Raw genomic sequence first — 24,705 nt, 5'->3', positions numbered from 1 at the left:
AAATGAATATCTAACACTTGTGAATTATTTACAGCGAAATCAAAGTGCGTCCATACTTTCTGGGACAGTCTCTAGTGTGCGGTCCTTATCTTCATTGTGAATTTCTTGTAAACAGATTCTTTTGTAATTTATACAAAAAAATTGAACTTGAAAATTTTTTGATGTTGCCTTCAATTGATAATGTTCCTAGTAAATATAAAAATGATAAGAGTACTATTTGCTCAAAAATTCATATTGATGCTAACAGTTATATCGTAAGTTATGGTGTATAATATCTTGCAAGTAAAAATTTCAAAGAAGTGTTTTTTGAAGCGAAATTCATTTCTACATTTGACACAATACATTCACTTAGCACCCTAGTGATTCACTTAGCGTTAATTTTTTACTGATTTTCTGTGTGTTGAGGACTTCTTACGAATTTTGTCTGTAACGGCACATTTCAGGGCCGTTGCTGGTTCTTTCTCTTTTTTCTCTTCGAATTATGTTACGCCTCTACGTAACTGTAAACCGGAGACGATCGTTCTGTCTTATTTTTAATTTTCATTTTCTGCGGTTCTTTGGAACTCTGCGTCCGATGTTAAAATTGATGTTTTGGGAGTCAATTGAAAATTATCTCCTAAACACACTCTTAAATTCTCGAAATCATGGGAGTCAGTTCTGTTTTCGATAAATGTATTGCCCTTAACTCAGAACGATTCAAGCTACATACATGCATAACCACGTTTTAAAGTCGCTATAACGACTCAAAAGAACCAACCTTCACATATTTTATGATGATAAGAGGCACGTTTACTGAAGGAAGCTCCAAAATAAATTTTACTGCTGTATAATACAGGAGAAAAATAGCGGCGTACCTTCGAATTATCGGTAATATAGAAGCATTCAAAAGCTACAACCAATTTATTTTCAGGTACAACGAGTGCTGCGAAACATTAATCGATCCGAATGGGACCACCCTACCAATACCCTAGTTATGCAGGGAACTTTCACGTTATAGTTCCTTTAGTCAAGATGTAGAAACATTTCCTTTGATGATTTACCCCATCTTTTCCTTTCATAAATTGGCAGTTTGCCACCTTTTCTGCTATTTTTAATTTCATAGGAAATTGCTTGTTGTGCCCAGCACACACCTCTTAACGAATTTCTTATCAGCACGGTTGATATTTTTCTTATGAAGAACCCTCTGCCGTCACTAATTTGTGGATGACAAAAGGCACAACTAGCTAACCATTGCTATGGGTACTCAGCAAAAGTTATGGTATTAACGATACATAAACGTAAATGGCTAGCAGATAACTCCAAGTATCGGTGGAGTTTTATAGCCACTAAACCGATGCTAAGGAACCAGTCGTTAAACGTTGTTCCGATTGTATTCGCGATCTTCATCAACGGAATTAGCGCAGTTCAGCCGACAGCTTCGCTGTAGGATTTCCAAATGTACTATACCCGAGAAACATTAACCATAATTTATAGCCACTCTCGGATGGCGCTGCCGCTGTCTCCAAACTGATGGGAAATTTCCTCGGCAGAGGTAATAAAGTTCTGGCGAAAGAAGCATCCATATAGGAATTGTAGAATCCTCGTTGGTGTAGCTCAAGATGTAGGATGTAAGTACCTGCACACCGCCAGCGGCAGCGCTGACCATGAGGACAATTCCTTTTTTATTATTTCCAATCCAACCGGACTGGGAAATATATCGGTATCATAAATAATTCCACAGCCGCACTGCTGCCCGTTCCGCTTTCTTCGTTGTGCTTTTTTTTCGAAGATAATATTGTTTCGAAGAAGAAATATTATATCGGGGCATTTACTGAATTCAATCTTCGTTTCTGGAAGCAACCATGTGGAAGGGTTGACCATTCTGGTAAGCCTTTCGGATAGACGTTGACCGAATTGAAGAGCTTGAAAATTCGGTCCATCCTTGAAGGCCGGTGAGTCCCTACGGTGATATGTTAAATATGAGCCAGAGTTGGAGAAAACGGAAAAGAATTATTATTCAAATTTATTCAGTTCAAAAATGTCGCATATATGTTGTTCTTTGTCAGTACTACACGGAACGACCGAAATTAGCTCTGCGCCTAATTCGTATTACTGTTTTTGAATTAGTTGATTTTAACAACAAAATTTCCAAAATAACTATAAAATTAGTTAAAATTGAGAATTTACTTTGCTGAAAAAAACTCTTATTTTTAGAGAATGTGTTTAGTTAGCGAATATTCTGGACACAAACCAGCAATATTTCAATCTAACACGAAAGTCTCATTGACAACAAATTTTGTTATTAAAATCAGAAAATTTGTTTCTATTTTTCTATCTCCATCATTACTGAAGGACAGGACAAAGAAAACAAAAATGAAATTGGTTTTATTAACAAGTTTATTAGCTAAAAACTCATGAGAAGTGTCAAAGCAAAACAATCCATTAAAAAGCTAATAGGGACAGTCTTGTTGAAACTGCTTGCAAATTGTTTAGATGTTTTTCGCATGTGTTACGATATATCCATATAAAAATTTCTAAACCGATATGTAAAAATGACGTAAACTGTTAGTGGAAAGTGTATTTATTCAGAATTTGTGCGAATTTAAAGCGATTGTGCGTAATAATGTTTTTACGGGGAACAGTGAAGTGAGTTTCGAATATTGCACTCTAATTGAATATGTCAAATGATGTTTTTTTGTATCTTCCAACCTTCTGGGCTACGCTGTCCGGTGTACTACTTGTATTCGGTTTTTGTTTTCCGAGTGCTCAAAGTTTTCAGTGAGATAGTCAATTTCGCGAAGTCGAATGAAGAAAACAGCAACTGAGAAGAAAAATTTTCAAAAAGAAGTTTATGTTTCGCTTATGTCTTTTTCTCCAATACAACATCGTATTTATACCTGCCAATATAGAAAAGATAATCGTGACTGAAATTTTTTTCGGTAGTCGTGTGCCATCTAGTGGCTAGTAGTCATTACGGTGTTAACGTTTTTTCAGTGACAGAGCGCCATATAGCTGCAAATGGCAGAAACCAATTCAACCATTTATGTTGGTTGAAAACAACGTTTTATTTCTCTAATTCAACTAAAAAATTAGTTGAATGGATATGAAGCGTGCCTTAGCTAAGAAATGACAGCACGTTTAACTGGTGAATTCAACTAAAAAAAACCCTGGCTAACCCCTAAATGACCATACCTGCATCGGCCAGAAATAGTCGAAAACACGTTTTCGTTCGGCACGTCAGAAAAGACATTGCACTCCGTTGCAAAACAAAAAGTGTTCTGTAAGTAGCAGAAACTTTACGTCTGCTTAGCGGTTCAAATTGAACTGCCGAGTTTAGCACTAAGCAGTTCAATTTGAACTGCTCTGCACTGATGAGTCAAAGACGAAACGTAAAAATAATAAAAACGGTTATGTGCCCTAGCACAAAATTTGGCTAACCCCTAAATGACCATACCTGCATCGGCCAGAAATAGTCGAAAACACGTTTTCGTTCGGCACGTCAGAAAAGACATTGCACTCCGTTGCAAAACAAAAAGTGTTCTGTAAGTAGCAGAAACTTTACGTCTGCTTAGCGGTTCAAATTGAACTGCCGAGTTTAGCACTAAGCAGTTCAATTTGAACTGCTCTGCACTGATGAGTCAAAGACGAAACGTAAAAATAATAAAAAAAATAGCCATTTCAACAAATATTTTATTATTATTATTATTAAGGGAATTAGAATTAAAAAATCTAAATTAGCAAAACTAAGATTTTTTTAGTTGTCTCAAAAAATAACTAACTAAAATCAGAAAATCAACTAATTTTTTCGCCAAAATGCTGATTTCGGTCTTTCCGTGTATAATAATTTGTGGTTGGCTGTGGAAGAAATGTTTGAAAGGAATCCATCCAATTGAATAATTTGAAACGGGACTCGATGCGTCTACTTGAACATCATTTCCCTGTGACAGGCTCTCTTTTCTTATCCCATAGGCAACCGTTTGCCTATGAGCATTAAACAAGACAAGTAGGCTTCGTTACGCTTTACAAGACAGCTTCTGAAGCGCTAGGAGACGTTCTGGTCTGGTAGCACTAAGGTGAAGCTTTTTAGACCGAACTGACAGAGGTAATTCCACAGTGACACAAATTCACATTTTAATCGAAAAAATTTGCTGGCGACTGAATCACTAAGTGAATAAAACGGAATCCGATATCATACTTTAAAACGGTGGAACAATCTTTTCAGAGTGTTTCGGCGTAAATACTTGATTTGAATGAATAAATAGTGCAACTTACGTTATAATTTTACAATTTGCTTGAAAATTGCCCCAAGATAATTTCTCCAAACAAACAATTTTCACGAAACTAATTTGGGCTCAAAACGCTTTTAAAAATGGGGACATGAGTGTATCCGACAGAAGAGATACGCTTAAAACTGACCCGTAATTCAGTTCAATGGCATCGAAAAAAGCAAAGTCTTGGCACCGAAAAAAGCAAAGTCTTAGTCATTTTGTGAAATTTGGCCTTTCTGTTTCAACAGACTTTGCAGCCGATTCATATAGCGTGCAATGGCATGGCTAGTACTATGGATCCTACTGACTCGAACATACGACAACTGGCTTGTAATGGCACCGAAACTAGGTTCAAAACTTGCTTTAAACAAACAATTTGATAGCACAAATGGTGGAACAAGGGTTAGGTTCGGCATTAAAGGAATAGACGATGAGCCATGGGGCAGGCAAACATTGATAATCGAACTCACAGCGCACTTAATTTCGTGTACCAAACCCTCAATCTACGAATTAGAGCGGGACTTTTGTAAATCGCACCAGTTAGTGAAAAACAGTTTTTATTTAATTCCATAGCAATATTACACACATTTCTTATCATTTTTTGACGTTAAGCTTTCGGCTCATTACTGGTTTAAACAGTTAAAATTGAACTGCTAGTGTTTTATGTTTTAATTATTGTTAAATGTAATGTCTTGAAATTTTTTTGAGCTGTGCAAGCAGATACCGAAAGTAGAAATACTGTAGTTTCAAGAAGATAATTTCCGGTTTATCGATATTCTTTGAAACCTCCTCAAGTTAACAAAAGTTCGGAATAAAACCACAAATTATGCTTAAGCCGCTCGTTTTGCGTTTTTCTAAAAAAAATGAATGTAGCATGGCTGGAAATCTCGACTTTTGGTCCGAGCCCCAGTGTTCCCATAGCTAAACACCACTCGATGCTTTACTTTTGTGAATTACCCAAATCAATCTGAAAATAATGGGACTTACTAAAACTGGTGTAAAGAAATTGCTCTGAAAAATATGTTTTAATACGACAATAGAAGGGAATTATCACACAACTAGATGAATTAGAAAGCGATTACTCTAAGTAACTATTCTCTTGAACATTCGTGTGGAACTTGTTCTGTTACTAAGTTATTATTGTAATTCTACACGGTGTTCAATAAGTTCGGACACACTTTCAGAATAAGTTGAAGAAATGAGAAATGTGTTCAATATACAGCGTTTTTTGTGTTCAATATACACTGAGGTCTTTTTATGCGGTTTTTTATGCGACTTTTTTATGAGAATTTTCAGTTATGCGGTTTTTTATGCGAATTTTCAGAGTACAATGCGGTTTCTCTTCTGCGGTTTTTTTTATGCGAAGTTTCAGAGTTATGCGGTTTTTTTATGCGAAGTTTAAGAGTTATGCGTTTTTTATGCGGTACGTAAACTTGCATAAAAAAAGACTTCAGTGTATTAAAATTAATGTTCATAATGTGTACAACACTTCGCTTGGTATGAACTTCTTCGCGAATTTCAAACTTTTCTCGAATACGTCGGCATAGACAATTTGTCTCAGATCCTTAAAGTGGAATGATCTATCTACGAAAGGGTATGCGGGTAAGGGTTGCAGCTACCACATAATCGCATTTCCGTGCGTCGCACAGTGGTTCGAATAAATAAAAACGTGGACATAAATCAGTAGTTGCCAAACCGTTCTTTTAAAGCATATAGTTGCTTTTTTGAAATTATTTACAAATATATACACCCAAACCTGTATGTATGCTTACACACTCACTCGTTTGCGTGTATGTGTATATATTTATACATATAAATGATCTTTTACTTCACCAATATTCATAAGTATTAAGAAATACAAATATTTGCACACATGCTTACGTGCATTAATACATATATACATGTATAAGTAACGTAAATGGAGGTTTGGGTGTACCGCATAATTTGATTATATCCCTAATTGTTCATGGCCTACTTTGACATCAAATATAATCATAACTTTTATTTCTGAAGAGATAGAAATTTTTTTCTTCTACAAAGTTTTAGAACTGTTGAAAATTTTTTACTTTGTCAAATATTTCAAAAGTCTAGGTCGCACTGTTTCGAATATACAAAGCGTTTTTATGGCAACCCCCTAAAAATCAATTTTTGATTTATAACTTGTTTCGAGTTATTTTGTTATGCATACTTCGTTTGTAATAATTGTAGAAAATAAAAAATCCCATATTATGTTAAAGGTAGTGCATAGGTTTGTTCTTTCCTGGCAAATTTATAGAACATCCCTTCCGGTGAAGCTCTCAACGTGTAAGCATATCGTTTCGCACTAGTGCGATACATTTCTGTTTATTTCTGTTCGCGGAAGAATTTTTTTCTCGTTCTAAAGTGAATCCGTGTGGCGACGCCGCGGAACATCATCGGGAGTCAATGTAAAAGAATTTACAATCAAAATTTACTAAATAACCAACAATAAAAATAAATTCGAAACATAACCTATTCGAATATAAATGAACAACACATGTGCAAAAAACACAATCGAAAATAAAATACTAATTAAAATTAAAATCTTACAATACACGGGCAAGATGGGCCAACACTGGCCTTAGTCTGTCAAGTTAATGACACAACAAATTAAAGAAAGTTATACAACATTTTACCTTTTTTTTTTTGATAAAACCTTGCACCGAAGCGAAATATGCAGCTTTATGCAACTGATTTTTACAAAATGTATAGGAAAAGATATACCCAACATGATAAAAAAAATCTAAGTGGAACTCGATGGACCTTTTTTAAGTTAGCTATAGTTATTGAATTATTGCAACCCCCTTAAAACAGTTTTCTACTCATAACTTGTTTCGAGTTAGTTTTTATGCAAACTTCGTTTGAAATAACTGTAGAAAATATCAAATCCCACAATTTTGTAGAAGGTAATGCATAGGTTTATTCTTATCTAGAAAAGTTATACATCGTTTTACCTTTTTTTACCTAGGAAACATCGTGCCGAAGTGAAATATGCAACTTAATGCAGCATACTTTTACAATACTTATAGGAAAATATATTCCTAATCAAATTTATTTTCCAATAAGAATATTTTGAGTACTATTCGTGTGACTCATTTTCACTATGGCCATGCTGAAACCATGGTTATTTTTTTCTTTGTATTTTCTTGTAGTGAAATATTTCAAGAATATTCTGTAAAATTTTAAAGCCTATCGGAACGAATCTCAGCCAGTTATGGGCTTTTATCTTTGCTTATCTCATACTGGAAAGAAGTAAGAGCTCGGCCAAAGATTTCTGCTTCGATTGACTTAAAAACTTGACAAAACATTCTTGAAATGTTGCAGTGAATAAAATACCAATGAAATAGTATGATTTTTTGAAAATGTTAGAGCCTACGGGCTCCCTAGAGTAATAAATTGTTTCCTTCGATTTTATAGACAAAAAACTTTAAACGCGTTTGTCTCGAAAGCAAGTTTTAAAAGTCCGTGTCCATCTCATTCAAAAACTACTGTCCCTATTTTTTTCAAATTTTGCACACACTTTCTACATGTAAAATACCAGACCCCAACGTTTTCCTATTCGTTGTTTGTTATTTTGGGGAGGTTTTACAGCTACAAAATGGCGGATTTTTTGTGAAAAATCGTAGTTTTGACTTTAACTTCAATAAAATTTTAAAAAATCAAACAGACACGTTGGGGTCTGGAAAAACATGTACTCTATCTATGCTGCTTTGATTTGTTGACTTCTGATTAGTCTGCGGTGAGATACAGTGGACACCGCAAATCATTATTTTAAGAAGAGCTCTACAAAATATCTCTTCACTGACTTATTTCTCAATATAATAATAGAAATATCTTTCATATATTTGCAGACATGCATAGCATGTATAGTATTAATTAATATACATTATTATTTTGTTATACACTATATTTATTTGAAAGCTGGAAAGGAATTGTCACTGAAAGCAATTGATATGCTAAAACTTACAACAGAACAAGAAAATACAGAGTAAGAAATTAGCGACACAGAAAACTCGAACGATAGCGTGACTGATACTGATTGATCGAATGCAATGCGACTAAGTGACATATTGTAATGATTTATTAGCTAACATTGATTACCTAATTGGTTGATTAGGTTGTGAAAAGTATTGAGAAAATTTACTAGTTTGAATGCTATCTAAAACTTTGTAGTAGATACTTAGGTAATCTACGTAGATAAATCCAAAAAAAAACTGTTTTTTAACCGAATATAAATTTTTTTTTCATTATTTATCTCTTCAGCTAAAACACTTCAAATGTTTTTTTCTTTAAAACGCGATAGAAAAAAAATTGTTTTTGCGAAAAAATAATTATTTTTATTCAAAATTGGTACTACCTCCCTAAAAAAACTTAAGGTGCCACTTTCAAAAGAAGCGCAATATAATTTTGTAAAACTTCTTCGAAGACATGTTAGCTCTTAAAAATCAGTGAAAGTCAGTACAGACTTTTGACTGTCTTTTTCCAGTTTTCGACCACTGTGCGTCGCCTACACGGTACTTTTCCAAATCCTTTATGTTCGTCTAGTATCAAAACGATACAAACGAGATCGACATTAGATATGGTAGATTATGCACGAATAAAGTTCTTTCCCGGATAAACGCGATTGGTTGTCATGTTAACTGTTTAATAGTGATTTGATTGGTGTGATCTTTCGAAAGTCTGTAGAGCTTGTTGGCCTTGCTGAAAACGCTGATTTTATGACTCGTAACTTTTAGATGATTGTGGAAACATACATCAGCCGGAAAGTCGACGTTAGGTGGATCGGACTGATTAGAAATAAATCGAAGAGAAAATAGATAATTAGAGAGAAACTTTAGATTCTACCTTTCTCTACGATACGAGTATTGAAAGACGACGACGATATCGGAGTGGTTGATGAGCTCGTGTACTCGTGTTCGTAATTCAAATCATGTCCGACGGGCGCCGACAAATAAACACAGACACATATTTTTGCAAGAAATCGTGCGTATTTTGGACTAAGGAAAACCCTTCGATCCAGTAAAGTAAATCATCGCACTAAAATGACCAATGGACTATTTTGGCAATGGAAAAATGCATCACGAGTTTTCGAGAGAAGGGTGCCTAGAAACATTTGTGGTGGACTCCAGATCCAAGACGAAGCATGGAGACAGAGTGTGAACTATAAATTACAACAGGCTCCCTAAAGATGGTTTTTGAATCTGATGAGGGTAAAAAACCTGTTCTGATCCACCTAGTGGTGCAATGATGCCTTTCTCATATTACTCATACCATCATAAATATTACTATGGATTTCTAAAAGCAACGGTTCATTGAATAGGAACAGGAAAATTTGTTCGAACGCAATCTATAAAAATCTACGAATTAAAAAACCCTATCCGGAGTTCGAAGTATTATCCACAACAAATTCAGGGATTTTGTATGAAACTTTGAATAGCCATCATACATTTTTTTTTTTGAACTAGTGGTTATTTCGACATTGGTAACCTTAATGTCATTTCTGATTCGACAGAAACTTAGTTTCATCTTTCCGCTGAACGAAAATGGTTGTGTATACGTTTGAGAAACGCGTGAAAATAGTGCAGTTTTACTTTGAAAATCATGGTAATGTTGCGGAATGTGTGCCAAAAAATCATCTTCTCGGATGAGGCACATTTTCATCTCGGCGGGTATGTTAATAAGCAAAATTGTAGCATCTGGGGGACGGAAAACCCGCACGTTATCATATATAAGCCGATGCATCCGATGCAGAGAAAGACGGTTTGGTGCGGATTTTGGTCTGGCGGCATTATTGGGCAGTTTTTCTTCGAAAAGAGAGGCAGAAGCCGCCGCCACGGTCAATGACGAGTGCTACCGAGCCATGATTAGCGATTGGTTCTTCCCGTTACTTGAAGAGGAAGACTTGGACACCATTTGGTTCCAACAAGACGGCGCTCCGAGCCACACAGCCAACGCTACGCTCGATCTTCTGCGCACAGTCTTCTAAGATCGAATTATCAGTCGAAATTCGGATGTTGTTTGGCCGCCTCGGAGCTGTGATTTGACGCCGTTAGATTATTATCTTTGAGGGGCTGTGAAAGATAAGTATTATGTGGACAAGCCAGAGACAATTAAAGTCTTGAAGGACAACATTCGGGCAGCCATAGCTGAAATAAAGCTGCATACAATCGAAAATGTACTAAAAACTGGATCGACCGTATGGCGTACTGCAAGGCCAGCCGAGGCAGCCATTTGAATGAAATTATATTCTACAATTAACCGGAAGGATTGTACTTTAATATGAAAAAATAAATTTTGAAATCGGATGAACCGTTTGTGTTTTATTGCATGTTTAAAAAAAAGTTACATGGCGGACCCTGTATAAGTTTGTGCAAATCGATTTGGCCATTTAGAAGAAAAGTTTTTCTGTTTTTGACCACTATTTCCAATAATTTCGAGCACCAGAATAGGCGAAATTGGTTCGTATCGCCAACAAAAAATATGACCTACACATCGGAACAGCTTTCAACCTAACTGAAACGAAATTTTACCTCTTTTGCTTCGTCGCTTTAAGTCGCGGTATAAAATTTTTAACGCTTAACCCAGTAGATCCGGAACCGGAAGTCGGATCCAGATGAAAATTTTATTTGGAATTATAACACCTTCTATCTAAACCTAAGTTCATGAATATCGGCCAAACCATACTATTTTCGATGCTTCCAGAATCGGAGATCGGGAACGAGTACAGTCGGAATTAGTTTGATAGGCGTCTACTAGCAATGACTAATGGTTGGAATAGTTTCGAGCCCAGTTTAGAATTTTTCCACGTTTTTGACTTCGCCGCTTGAAGTGACGCTATACATATTTTAGCTCTCTTCACCCAGTAATTCCGGCACAAAAGTTGTATTCGGATGAAATTCTAAAGCTTTGTATGTGATCATAAGACCTTAAATTTGAACCTAAGTTTGTTAAAATCGGTCACACACACAGATTTTTGCTCAGTTCCTCGAACTTAATCAAATGGTATATGACATTTGACCCTGACTGGGACTAGGTTGACAAGGTAGTTTGCACTGTGATTGCATAGACTTTCTATATGAAAAAGGCAAAACACGCCTCTGAAAATGAAATTGTTTGTAATTACGGAGCCGGAAGTCGTATCCGAATGAAATTTGGTAGGATTATATGAAATTGTAAGACCTTTCATTGGAACCTACGCTTGTCAAAAATTGAAGATCGGTCTTTTAAAAAACCGATTACACATTTTTATTACTTACACAGTAATGTGCACATTGAGTGCACATTTTGTTACTTACACACATATACACTCGCATACAAACACACACATACATTTGCTCAGTTCGTCGGGCTGAGTCGAATGGTATTTGTCATTTGACTCTTCGGCTCTCGGTTAAAAATCTGTTTTCACAGTGATTGCATAGCCTTTCTATATGAGGAAGGCAAAAAGGAGAGAAGCGATATGGTTCGGCCAACTAGATGAAAATCTAAGAAATATCCGTGACTGGTTACGAGCAGCCATGAACAGAATTAGTTGGAGACGTATGCTTGATACAGTAAAGAAGGACACCCCGGGGCTAAGGGCTGTGTTCGAAAGAAATGCAACACATAAAAATGATCACCAAAAGCTCATTTCAAGTCGAATATTTTTGAAACTCTCACAAAATTAGCACATCTCAGCTATGTTTTGCAAAGTTTGTTTATTCAATTTCCTTTCGCACCTTGCACTTGAAACTACCCATAAAATTCTGTGCCACATTTGTGCCATCTTTTTTACACACTTTCATCCACTCATTTTTAAAATCCTTGTCATTTTTGTTGACCTTTCCTTTTTTCCGAAGCTTGATTCTCATAATCGTCCAGAGTTGGCCTCCAACGGTACAAAAACAACAACGTTGGCTTCGTACCTGTGGTCGGAGAGATGGCATTTCACCAGAGTGATAAACGCTAGAGTCAGATTTCTGCCACACCGAGGATGAAAAAAACGAAGCACCGCACAAAGAGGAAAGCGCACTTCTTCTCAGTGTCGAATAGACAGCATTTGAGTGTGTGCTTGTGGTTAAAGCAGCTGGCGCGAGTGAAACACATTCTCTTCGCATGAATCGCTCACACGCGCTCTCGTCTAAATACACCCAAGTGACCACTGGCGCGTGATTGTGAGCGAACACTTCTGTGAACTTCAATTAATAGAGAGTAGATCTGGCCTTGCTATGAAAAATTTGCAATGAAAACCGAAAATTTTACGATAAATTGTTTTATTTTGCTGATTTTGCGTGTCCACGCTTCATCTACGAAAACCATACAGCAGAGTGCTCACCGGCGTGTACACCTCTGTGAAAGTATCTGCATCCACCTCAGAGAATTTATTAGCTAATGCTCTAGCACTTTGGTGCGATTCAGTGGAAGAGGTAAAAGGAAATAAACAAACGCACTCATGATGCGTGCACACTCACACAACAGTGGTGTATAAATGTGAAAGAGAAGAGCTCTCGTTGAAGTTGTCAGTGCGAGGGGAGAAATTTTGCTTGCTCTTCGTCACACAGAGGAGATAGACATCTCTCCTGTGGATTCGTCAGGATTATTCTTGACAAATTTGTGACACAGCATGAAAAAGTTGTAGTTTGTTAGTTAGTTCGATAATGTCGATAGCACACTTCAAGCGTTGGTCATCAATGGCTTGAAACTACCAAAAAAATTCTCTGCTCAATGTTGAAACTATAAGAAACAAAAAGTCGTGTTGCGGTATAGGCACTGTTCGAATACTGTTCCAACGTGAATTTATTGTATGTTAAACTTCCCTGTTGGGAATGTTGTTTTCTCGGAAAATCGTTTTCGTATTCACACCCGATCTAAAGCAAACACATCCTTTCTTAAGTGGGATAATATGGAATCGGTCGATTTTACGAGCGGCTGCTCTCCGAACGAAAAAGATAAAATCATTGTTATAGTGGACATGCAAAAAGTGTTGACATAATCTAAGAAAAAGCTTAGAGCAAAGGTATTTCAAACCACGCCTAGGGAACAGTGAACAGTTTGTGAACTGTTCAATACTCATTATTCTCATTCTCCGGTGAATTATGCGAATACGCATTCTGATTTCAATGTCCAGAGTGCATTGGGAATACCCAATGCAAATTAACCTCTCAGCCAGTATTAGTAGATAGTATTGGAACACATGTGGTCAATCCTTCGTAAAGCATTGGTAAATCATCCTCAGGAAATGAAGCACATCAATCAAAACCGATTCGTTGTCACAGTACGCAATTCGACTAATGAAACGCAATGATCCAGCTAAACATGCTTTTGACTGGCAACGTCATTCAATGCTCTTTATCTAGCGTACCACTCTTATCGCTAGATCTCCTATTGGGTCATTTATTTCCTAACGGAAATCGCAAGCTCGGAATATTGATGCATTGACTATTCACACAGCATACGAACCTTAACAGTGATTTATTTGTACCGTTTCGGGTTGGAATTCGACGGCAATTTGTATGCAAATGGATATCGAATTGCCGGAAATCTTTTCAAGTTTCCATTAGCAGCTTTCCCCCATGCGTACAATCTTGAAACACCATTTTGTCAATGATTGGTTCTCACTTTGTAACATTATTTTTTTATTTTTCCTTTATTTTCAGAACCTTAAAAATCAAATCATGACTACGAACGTGTGGGTAGAACAGGTAAGTATCGCAAGGTGCAACCGTTGCTTTGGCACTGTATTTATATCATTGAACTGCAAGCTAGTCTAGTCGCACAAATAGAAGGAGGAAAATCTATTATCGTCATTATGATTGAAGACTATTTATTCTCAATCGTTTTAGTATTTCATGGCATCGTAATTTATTTTACCTCTTTCGTATAACCAAGATCCCACGCATTTTGAGAAACTCTCCCAAACTTTAAAGGCGATGCTTTAAAATTTTACCAAAATAATCTTTTCTTTTTCGATGAAATCCTTCACTGATAGATGCCGTTTGTGGTAACTAAACCAGTCAGGTCAGATGCAGGATCTGTACTCAAGACTAATAATGAATGTTTCTTTACCGGACACTTTTAGAGTTCATAGACTCATTTCTAACCAAAACTTTAGTTTTGTGTCCACAACTGCAAATCGCTTGCCAATTCAGATTTTTTTAGCAAAATCAACTAACAAAAACTAATAACCTCTTAATATAACTTTCGATCTCGTGTTTCGACATCCGTTTCAATTTCAGTGTCTTTGTTAGTTGATTGTTGACGTGATGCAAACAATTGCCTTTGTTTAGACGGATCCTTCGGACGGCATTTAAATTTCATCCGGATCCTATCTCCGTTTCAGGGGGTGATATGTTCAAAAAATATAGACCTTATTTTCAGAATTTCATTTTATTAGTAATGATGTAGAATGGAACAAATATCTCAGAACTGATAAACAATCATTCAAACCAGTGAGATTTATTATTTGACGGCCAAATAAACTCTCTTTTGCTATACCGGTATTAGATTTCCGGTTCAGTAAACTACAGAAGTGGCAGGGCAAAATACTTCGAAATATAAATTACACTGATTTTGATGGGAGAGCCGATTTTCACAAACTCAGGTTCAAATGGAAGGCCTGTTGCTGTTGTATTTTATCTTGATTTGACTTCCGGTTACATAAATACAGAGTGACGAGTGTTAAAAACTGCAAATATAAGGATTATACAAAAAATGAGACAACACGATCAAAACCGACCTCAAAACTATTCGAATTAGTAAATTTTTCTAGTTGATGCTCTAGTTGAGTTATTTAGCTTACGGCCTCTGTTTCTAGTTTCGGTAAAATCAAAAGTAGTGAATGCTAACTGAATTAAAACAGGTATGTGTTTTTATTCCATAAAACGATGATTGTTGGAAATATTCTGCCACAATATCCTGAACAATTGTTTTCGATGCAAAAATATTTACATGTGCATCGTCAAGAAAACCCTGTGTTATTCCACCTAGTGGTATTATGGTGCCTCTATCATATTACCCATATTTTTTATAAATATTCTCAAAGGATCTTCAAAAAAATTTGTGGAAATTTAAATAAAAACAAAAATGAAGTCAGATCCGTTCTTGGAATTTTCGATCACTAGTTCTGATACTTCCGGAAACGAAAACTAGGTTTGTAACGGCATAACACCGGCACTACTTAACGGATTGCTATCAAACTTGACACAGGTACTTCTTGCTTTTTAGAGATGGTCATAAGGATACTTTTAGAAGGGTGAAAGTGTAGCGAATTTACTTAGCCCCTTGTAAATTTTGCTTCACGAGAGCTACTTTCTTTCATCAATTGTAGTGAGTAATGGAAATCAATCCGATCGCCGTTGTTTGCTGATATATAAAATCGCAACTAATTAATTCATACATAAGTAATTAGGTAACAGCCTATTACTATGGCCATTCAATATATCTATACCAGCGCTAAACGATCGAATTAATATCTTTTGTGTAAAATTAAATGCTTTCAACATTATTGATTTATCGTAAGATAATCTTATCCTTATTCGTCTCAGCTTCTCCATTCATCACATAAATTAAAACTGAACTAGTTACTCATGCAGACTTTAACTTGGATCATTTTTAAAAAATATTCCAAATTTTTTTATATAAAGCAATAATTATGCAATCTTCGGTATGCAAGAGTCATTTTAATAATAATAATGATAGTAATAATAATGATAATAATAATATTAATAATAATAATAATAATAATAATACAGATTAACCTGTACATACATGTATGTATAAATAAAATACAGATTAACCTGTATATATGGCAACCCTGTATCGCATGGCATATTTTCACACGACCTCATACTAGTATAAAGATGTGTTCAACATCATCACTTTCGCTTTCGCATTGCCGTTCGTTATTGAATGTGTTAGTGACGGTACAAATCTGCCTTTCTACCGGTTTTCGGTGCCATCGTGCTGATGGTGTCTCGTACGTTCAGAGTAGCTGCTTTAACTTAAATGACGCTATTTCTCACATCACATTTCATTTTATACCTGTTAGTGGCAGCCAGAGATGGCATTTCACCAAAGTGATACACGCTGGTGTCAGATTCTTGTCCACACCGAGGATGCAAAAAACGAAGCATCGCGCAAAGAGGAAAGCGCACTTCTTCTCAGTGTCGAATAGACAGCATTTGAGTGTGTGCTTGTGGTTAAAGCAGCTGGCGCGAGTGAAACACATTCTCTTCGCAAGAATCGCTCTCACGCGCTCTCGTCTAAATACACCCACGTGACCACTGGCGCGTGATGGTGAGCGAACACTTCTGTGAACTTCAATTAATAGAGAGTAGATCTGGCCTTGCTATGAAAAATTTGCAAGGAAAACCGAAAATTTTACGATAAATTGTTTTATTTTGCTGATTTTGCGTGTCCACGCTTCTTCTACGCAAACCAAACAGCAGAGTGCTCACCGGCGTGTACACCTCTGTGAAAGTATCTGCATCCACCCCAGAGAATTTATTAGCTAATGCTCTAGCACTTTGGTGCGATTCAGTGGAGGAGGTAAAAGAAAATAAACAAACGCACTCATGATGCGTGCACACTTTACACAACAGTGGTGTGTAAATGTGAAAGAGAAGAGCTCTCGTTGAAGTTGTAAGTGCGAGGGGAGAAATTTTGCTTGCTCTTCGTCACACAGAGAAGATGGACATCTCTGGTGGCAGCGGTGGACAGACGTCCCCTTTGTTAAAATATCGCAGAACGGGAAACAGTGAGACGATATAAAAGAGAGTTAGTAGAGCGGCAGCCAGTAATACTGAATTGGCTGTCTAACTGTTAACAGCATCTTGTGGAATTTTACGCAGAAGCACGCAGGAATTTTACGCAGAAGCACACAGGAGGAACAGTTAAGGGCAAGGCAAAGTCCCGCTCGAACCGTGCTGGTCTGCAGTTCCCAGTTTGCAAAATCCATCGTCTGCTCCGGAAGGGAAACTACACCGAGCGTGTCGGTGCCGGTGCACCGGTCTATCTGGCGGCAGTGATGGAGTACTTGGCTGCCGAAGTGTTGGAATTGGCCGGTAACGCTGCCCGTGACAACAAGAAAACGAAAATCATCCCTCGCCATCTGCAACTGGCCATCCGTAACGACGAGGAGTTGAAAACCCCGTCCTTTTCAGGACGACCACATCACTGTGATAAAGAAATATTTAGGATTGCTTTAAGTTTAGCCAGTTCTGATACGACTGGAAAGTAGAATGCGCAAATCAAGTGGAAACATTTGTTCTAACAATTTGTTAATTTTTGTTTTCGGCCGCATACTAAAGTAATCGCGACAAAAATACATATTGATCTGTGGCAACTTTGTTTCGCACGGCATATGTGTATACTAGTATAAAGATCTATTCAAAATCATCACTTTCGCTTTCGCATTGCCGTTCGTAATTGAATGTGTTAGTAGGGATGGTACTCGGAAGGTACAGTTTCGATACCGAGGGTATCGGGATGCCAAAATTTTGGGTATCGATACAAGGTATCAAAAGGCAATAATGTATCGATACCTGTAAGTATCAATTGATACTTGCGCTGCAATCATTTCGAAATCAAATAAAATTGTCGACTGTAGCATTATTTTATGATGTACAGAAAGGTTTTTCCGTAAATTTGTTGTGCCACTGGTATACGTATATTTCTTGCCACAGAGATTGCATTCGTGATTTTGGTCCACGTCAAGAAATTTCCGCAAGCCACTTTATGTTGGAGTCATGAGGATTTCACATTTCACTCATTTTCTCAAAAATTTTCATTTCATAACCTATATGTCGATACACGGGTACTACACTAAAAGCCAATTCCTATTGAACATTTAGGAGTTTTGATGGTTTGTGCAAAAAACACATATTTTGTTTCTATTTCTTCGGTTCATCAGTGCTAAGCTTGCGGTTCAAATTGAACTACTAAGCGCGAGATGGCAGTTCAATTTGAACTGCTTTAAGCGCTGATGAGCCGAAGGCAAAACGCTAATAAATAGAAACAATTCCTATTGTTATTACGACGGGATCAGGAACGGACAGAGCGGAAGCACCAGGCTCGCGCATGTATTGGTAGCCGTCGTTAAAATTCGTACTCGATAATCTCGCGTCGTCTCACAGGCACACTGAGAGAGAGAGTTTAATGAGTGTGAAAAATTGAAATGATCCATGTCATACCAATCCATGCACGGGCTTGGCGCTTCATCGAGTCCGAAGAAAAAATATGTTCCATTGGGGACGGATATAGCGGAATGGGTTAGTCGATGCCTTTCACGCAACCCACCTGTGTTGCGCAAATAGCCTTAAAAAGTTTTTCTGGCCCGAAGAGGCTAATGACTGCAAGGTTAAAGCCTCTATAACTGAAACAAAAAAAAATCCGTCGTTATGGGAATTGATTTTAATCCGTTGCGATACTGTAAGTATCGAGACAAAAAGTATCGATACTAACAGTATCGCCCTTATGCGATATCGATACAAAAAATACCCGTTTCTTGAAAGCAAGTATCGATACCTCAAAGTATCGACTCGGTATCGGACATCCCTATGTGTTAGTGACGGTGCAAATTAATTTAACTTACATCTTGATGAATCTTTTGGTAGGAAATATTGAGATCTGGGATGGTTCTCGTGTGTGTCTTGTTTCGGCAGTGGGCCTTGCTGGACTTTTTGGCTGCCTTTCTACCGATTTTCGGTGTCATTGTGCTGACGGTGTCTCTTGCATTCAGATCGGGAAACAGTGAGACGACAGGTCTTCGATGTTGCTCTCGTTTGTCTTGTTTCGGGAACAGTTGCTCAGCAAATCCTTCTACAGATCACTGAGCTATGAGCTTTCAAAATACGAAGGAGGCAAACGCGCCTTATGAATTATCCTCTTTGATACTCGTTTATACCAAACATTTCAGAAAAGTTTAATTTTGAACTATTTGAGAATATGTCACACAACTGAAAATTTTATCATAAAATTGTGATCGTATTTCCCATGGCATGTAGCAAGAATTATGATGGTTCATTAGATACAACAGGAGATATTCACGATCAAAAACTTATCACTCTCTCAGAGGGTAAATTTTGAAAAGGCGCTCCATAGTAAAGTAAGTCGTATTCACGACAAAAAGTTAATTTCACTATCGCCCATGAAAAACTTAGTTTAAGATTTTCAAAAATAACTGAGTGACTGAAAAAATCACTTTCCATATTTTCATTCATGAAAGAAATATCTAAAAAACTCACATCACAAGTAATGCTTTGTGTCAACGAAACTTGATGACAAATTTTCACCCAAAGCAATATCGCTAAAGAGATAACAAAAACAGAGAAGAGTTTCCTATGATACTTCGATGCTCAATTTCCACTACGATGCAGTTGGACACCGAAGTGATTTGTGCAAGATTTAATTGTTATTTTTTCATCAATTAAAAAGCTCTACTGAATAAATTCGCAACTGAACCGTACCTGAGAAACAATGACTGCAATCTTCTCAATGAACGTTGGGTTGGTTAATATGAACAAATATATTTTCGCCACATTCCAAATAGGGATTATAGCGACGAAAGGCTGTTTTCATTCCAGTTGGCAGATTACACTGCACCGTCTAGATTAAACCCAATTAAACGCTATTTGGAATGAATTTGATTCATAGAAGTAACAGGTGTGCAGCATTGTCGGCAAGTCTTGAACACACAGTAGGCGCAGTGTTTAAACGGCGCGTTTGAATTGGTATAGCGGTAGTCCTGTTACTTCTGCATACGTGATTCAAGCTAAATATATAAAATATTTTTTAATCAGCTGCATAACAGCTTTGTGATTGATTTATTAATGTTTTTATTATCATTACAACGTTTAATGTTTTTATTATCATTAATCACAGCACTTGCTGTTTTTATTAATGATGTAGTGCCACCTATCAACAATCCTACCATCCAGGGCATCGTACCATCTAGTGCATCCTTATTGTTAGCCCTGCGAGAAACAAACATCTACACACTTTGCCCTGTAATTCCGGAATCGGAAGTCGGAGCCGGATGGAATTCAATAGCAATTTATGATTCCGTATGACCTTTCTTTAGAGCCTCAGTTTGTAAAAATCGGTTTGGGCTATTCTGAGAAAATGGATTGAATATCGTTTTAAAGCCCTACAATTGTTGACTGCCAATTGTACTTGTTAAATAAATATAGATTCTTGTACTCTTAAATGAAGATTTATTTTTCAGAACGGAGTTTCCAAGAACTTATTAAGACTTTATTAGCTACTAAACATCAAAGCATTTGCATAGGTGTATCTTCCGGGCAAATCTTTGTGGTGTTTTCCGTTAATTGAATGAAAATTGAAAAATATCTAATGTGGCTTCGCCACATCGTGTGCTGTCCAACCTCGCTACCGCTAGTTCGGGCCTAACTAAAACAAAGAAACCAAGATTGGGCAAACGAAGCGGTTACAGGTTTGTACGCGAGAGATCGCCGGATCGGCGGCCAACGCAGCTGGCGTTACCTCGGCGGCTTTGTGCCGCCGAGATATCTTGGCTTCGGTTATGTGGCTACGCCACATCAATTATCTAGGAGAAATATTAACACAAAAAATATGATATATTTGAAATGCCCTTTTCGGCGAAATTACTCTTTCAGCGAAATTACCCTTTTGGCGAAATGACCAGCTCCCCTCAGGCTTAGGTTCTTAAGTTTAATCTGGTTTTCCATCCGCGCAAAACGAATGTTTGCAGTTATTCAGACTTGCGCGAAGTTTTATCAAAACGGAGTATGTTAAGGTTCAAGGCAAACCTATTTCAAGAATTACTGTTCTGTAAAATCCGGTTGGGAAGATACAGGTCACGAATGTTACTATTGAGTATTGTTATTTTGTTCTTACTTCGTAAAAAGCTAGCCTTTTTTTCAAATGTTTAAGACTGGTAAAACTCACCCGAGCTCAAGAATAAATGGGTAAAGTGCATTACTATCTAAATTGACCAGTTCCAAAATTTTAGGGTGTTCGAAGGTTGAAAATGACTAACCCAAACATAATTGACGATAAAAAATAATGCGAAATATTCAACTATTTCAACTTGTAAAAACTTGTCACGACTTTGGCGGTCTCCGGGTTCCGGATCCGAAAACAGCTAGCCAAAGTCTCCAATATGAAACTTACTACGATTTCTCTTGAAATGCTATTGAGACTACCACGCCACTAAATGCATGAAAAAAGGTTTATTTCGTTCAATTTGTTTAAAAAAGTGTGATAAACTTCTTTTTAATAATTTTCTCAACAGAAAAGTTTTAAAATCTGTCAAGCTGTTCTTCAGTTATCGCGCGCACCAGTTTGACAGTTTGTTCCACTTTGAGCAACGATATATTAGGAATAACTCGAATTTATACTGTATCAGTCTCCAATAAAGAATAATATTTAGATAAAAATTGAAGATTATGAACGAAAACCCCGTTTACAGAAGAAGCTTTCCTCGTCCGATTTTTACCAACTTAGATTCAAATTAAACGTCATAAATATCTATAGGTTTCTATTGAACTCAATTCAGGTTTCACTTCTGGTTCCAGAATTGCAGGATGTTTAGTGTTTTGACATTTGAAATCGCACATTTAGATCGGCGATTCAAAATCACATAAATATTATTTCTAAAAAAATCTCAACATTGTACTAATTTTTAGATTTTATAAGTTCTTCCCCGAACGAACTTAAATCGGTTATACCGGTTCCTTAGTACCGATTCCGAAAGTACCGAAAACTATGGTCTAAAATGGATGTGTGTTCATCTTTGTATCCTGTTTTTTTCTATCCACTCAATTCTCTTGGAGATGGATGAACCGATCTCAACAAGCTTAGGCCTGTTACTAATGATTCATTGCTCTAGTTTGAAGATCAAATGGCTGTGACTTCCGGTTCCAGAGATATGTTATGATGATATAATTAACGTAACGAACAAAATGCACTTTTTCTCGTTCAGCTTATTTTTCTCGGAACTGATTAATACATTTTAACGAGCATAGGTTCATTTGCAAGCTATTTTTAAGTTAATGATTGATTTTGAAGTTCATACGGCGAACACTCTCGGTTCCGGAGATGTATTGATGTAAGGAACTGATCGCGCTTTTTTCTACCCGCTTTTCTATTTCGTAGGAGATAACTCAAAGAATTAAGTAAACTTAAGCTTACTTAAAAGCTAAGGAGTGTATCGAAAATAAGCTATCCACAATTTTTCCTTCAAATTATGATAAAAAGCGATATTTTATTCAAACTAAAAATTGATCCTTTATTGTACGAAAGGAAACTTGAACATAATGAAAACCGGATAAAATTTAAGTTATTCCTTCACGAAATTTCGAACTTTTGATCGAACGCTCTTCATCAAGTTCCGGACAAGTGTTGCATCGCATTTTTGGACGCTTGAGCCCAAATTTTTCTGAGCTCCTGCATGTTCGAAGCTGCCCTACTAGTCTTCTTGAAGACCCTCTTCACGAGTGTACAGTAACGTTCGATGGATAGAAGTTGAAGGCAATTTGGTGGATTGATATTTTTCTCAACGCAATTTATACCCTTTTCCGCAAGCCAATTGAGAGTGGTTTTGACGTAGTGAGCCGACACTAAATCCGGCCAAAACAGTGGAGGTGTACTATGCTTCTTATATAAAGGCAGCAAACTCTTCTGGAGACACTCATATCGATAGATTTCTTCATTTATAGTTCCGGTAGTGTAAAAGATGGTTGACCTGCAAACCACAAGAACATATTTCTTGGCATACCAGCACCTTTTGACCGAATTTTTCCATTTGAATCGACCTGTCCGCATCGCTCACATCCTCATCAACGACGACAGTAAAATATTTTGGACCTGGAAGGGTTTTTCAGTCCTCCTTTACATAAGTCTCATCGTACATCGAAACGCATGCATCCGGACACTGCAGAAGCCGCGAATACAATTTCCGGGCCCTTGTTGCTGCTCGCTTCTTCTGTTCTACACTTTCTTTCGAGATTTTCTGCTTCTTGTAGGTCTTCAGGTGATTTCGCCTCCTGATGCGCTGGATCTTTCCGACACTCGTTCCTGCATTTTTGGCCATATCACGTATTGAAATTGATTTGTTCTTCATGATTAGAGATACCACTTTCTGGTCCAATTTCGGGTTGGACGAACCGGGTGTTTTGCCTCTTCCTGGTAGCTCATCCAAAGAATAGTGTTTCCCAAACTTATTAATGATGGTTTTAACAGTGACATGATGAATTCCAAACCGCTTCGCCAAAGTGCGCATAGTAATACCCTTCTCACTCAGCCATGTGTCCAGAACCTTAATTTTCACTTCCTTTTCAATACGCGAAATTTTGGAAACGCAGAATTCCAACCGTACAAACAAGTAAACAAACGAAAGCTGACAGCCAAAAGCACAGCATGCTGTGATCTGAGCATAAAAAACAATCACAAATACATGCATGCAACACAAATGTATGTGGATAGCTTATTTTCGATACACTCCTTACTATGGGGTCAGGTGCATCTGGGTTGGTGATTCAATGCATAGAGCACTAAGCTTACAAGTCAGCTGTCGATTGTTCGAGTCCCGACCGGGAATGTAGAATCACTAAGATTCTTTTTAGATTCTTATCACACCCACTAAGTGGATTAAGAAGTGCTTTTATTTTAAACTTATTACAGTGCGCAATTGAGCTCCTACAGTATTTTCTTAGAAACTTTTTCTGTACAGTTTCGGAGTTTTAACGATTTAAAGAACTGAAGTCAAATCGGCTTCTTCAAAACAACAAATGGTTTGCTGTTCTGCAGGCTTGTACGAAGTTTCATTCAAACGGAGTATGTTAAGGGTGATGGCAAACCTATTTCAAGAATTACTTTTCTGTAAAATCCGGTTGGAAAATTTCAGGTCACAAATGTTACTATTGCATATTGTTATTTTGTTGTTACTTCGTAAAAAACCCGCATTTTTTCCAAATGCTTAAGAATGGGTAAACTGAACCGAGCTCTCGAATAAACGGGCAAAGCGCATTGCTATCTGAATTGACTATTGCCGCCATTTGAACCATTTAAATGTGAATTATCCGAAGCGAACAGTAACGCTCAAAACAAAACAGTTGAACGATAAAAAATTCAGTGAAGCATTAAATTCAAATTGCTATGATTGCTGCCCTTTTCGGTCGTTCGACACCGGTGACCATCAGTTACTATTGACTAATTTATTTTATTCATTGTCCTGTGCTGGACCCCGGAGCCAATGCAAGGCACGATCAAAATTGTTTTATGCTTGACTTGTCACTCTTGGAACGATTGCAGTTCTTTTTTTTTTTGTTGCATTGCATCCCATGCAACCCTTATTGTGCACCCGGGATCCCCGGGTTCCTCGTTCCTACGTTTTGCTGAGTTAACCTCAAACGCAAACCACAATAATGGTAGCTGGGTAGCACCGTGTTACCTTCGATTCAGCGGGAGAGAAACTAACCAC

At 37.1% G+C, this 24,705-nt stretch overlaps 1 protein-coding gene across 1 annotated transcript in view; it reads left to right on the top strand.

Moving 5' to 3' along the window:
* Nucleotides 1–24,705, top strand: part of LOC131432544 (acetylcholine receptor subunit alpha-like 1) — a 328,833-nt gene that overhangs the window by 257,614 nt on the left and 46,514 nt on the right. The window contains exon 4 of the mRNA XM_058598881.1: nt 13,901–13,945. Coding sequence (XP_058454864.1) covers nt 13,901–13,945 — 45 coding nt within the window. The remainder of the gene's footprint in view (nt 1–13,900; nt 13,946–24,705) is intronic.

Source organism: Malaya genurostris, chromosome 2 (assembly GCF_030247185.1).
Source record: "Malaya genurostris strain Urasoe2022 chromosome 2, Malgen_1.1, whole genome shotgun sequence".
Taxonomy (NCBI): Eukaryota; Metazoa; Arthropoda; class Insecta; order Diptera; family Culicidae; genus Malaya; species Malaya genurostris.
This window is presented reverse-complemented; position numbering and strand designations above follow the sequence as displayed.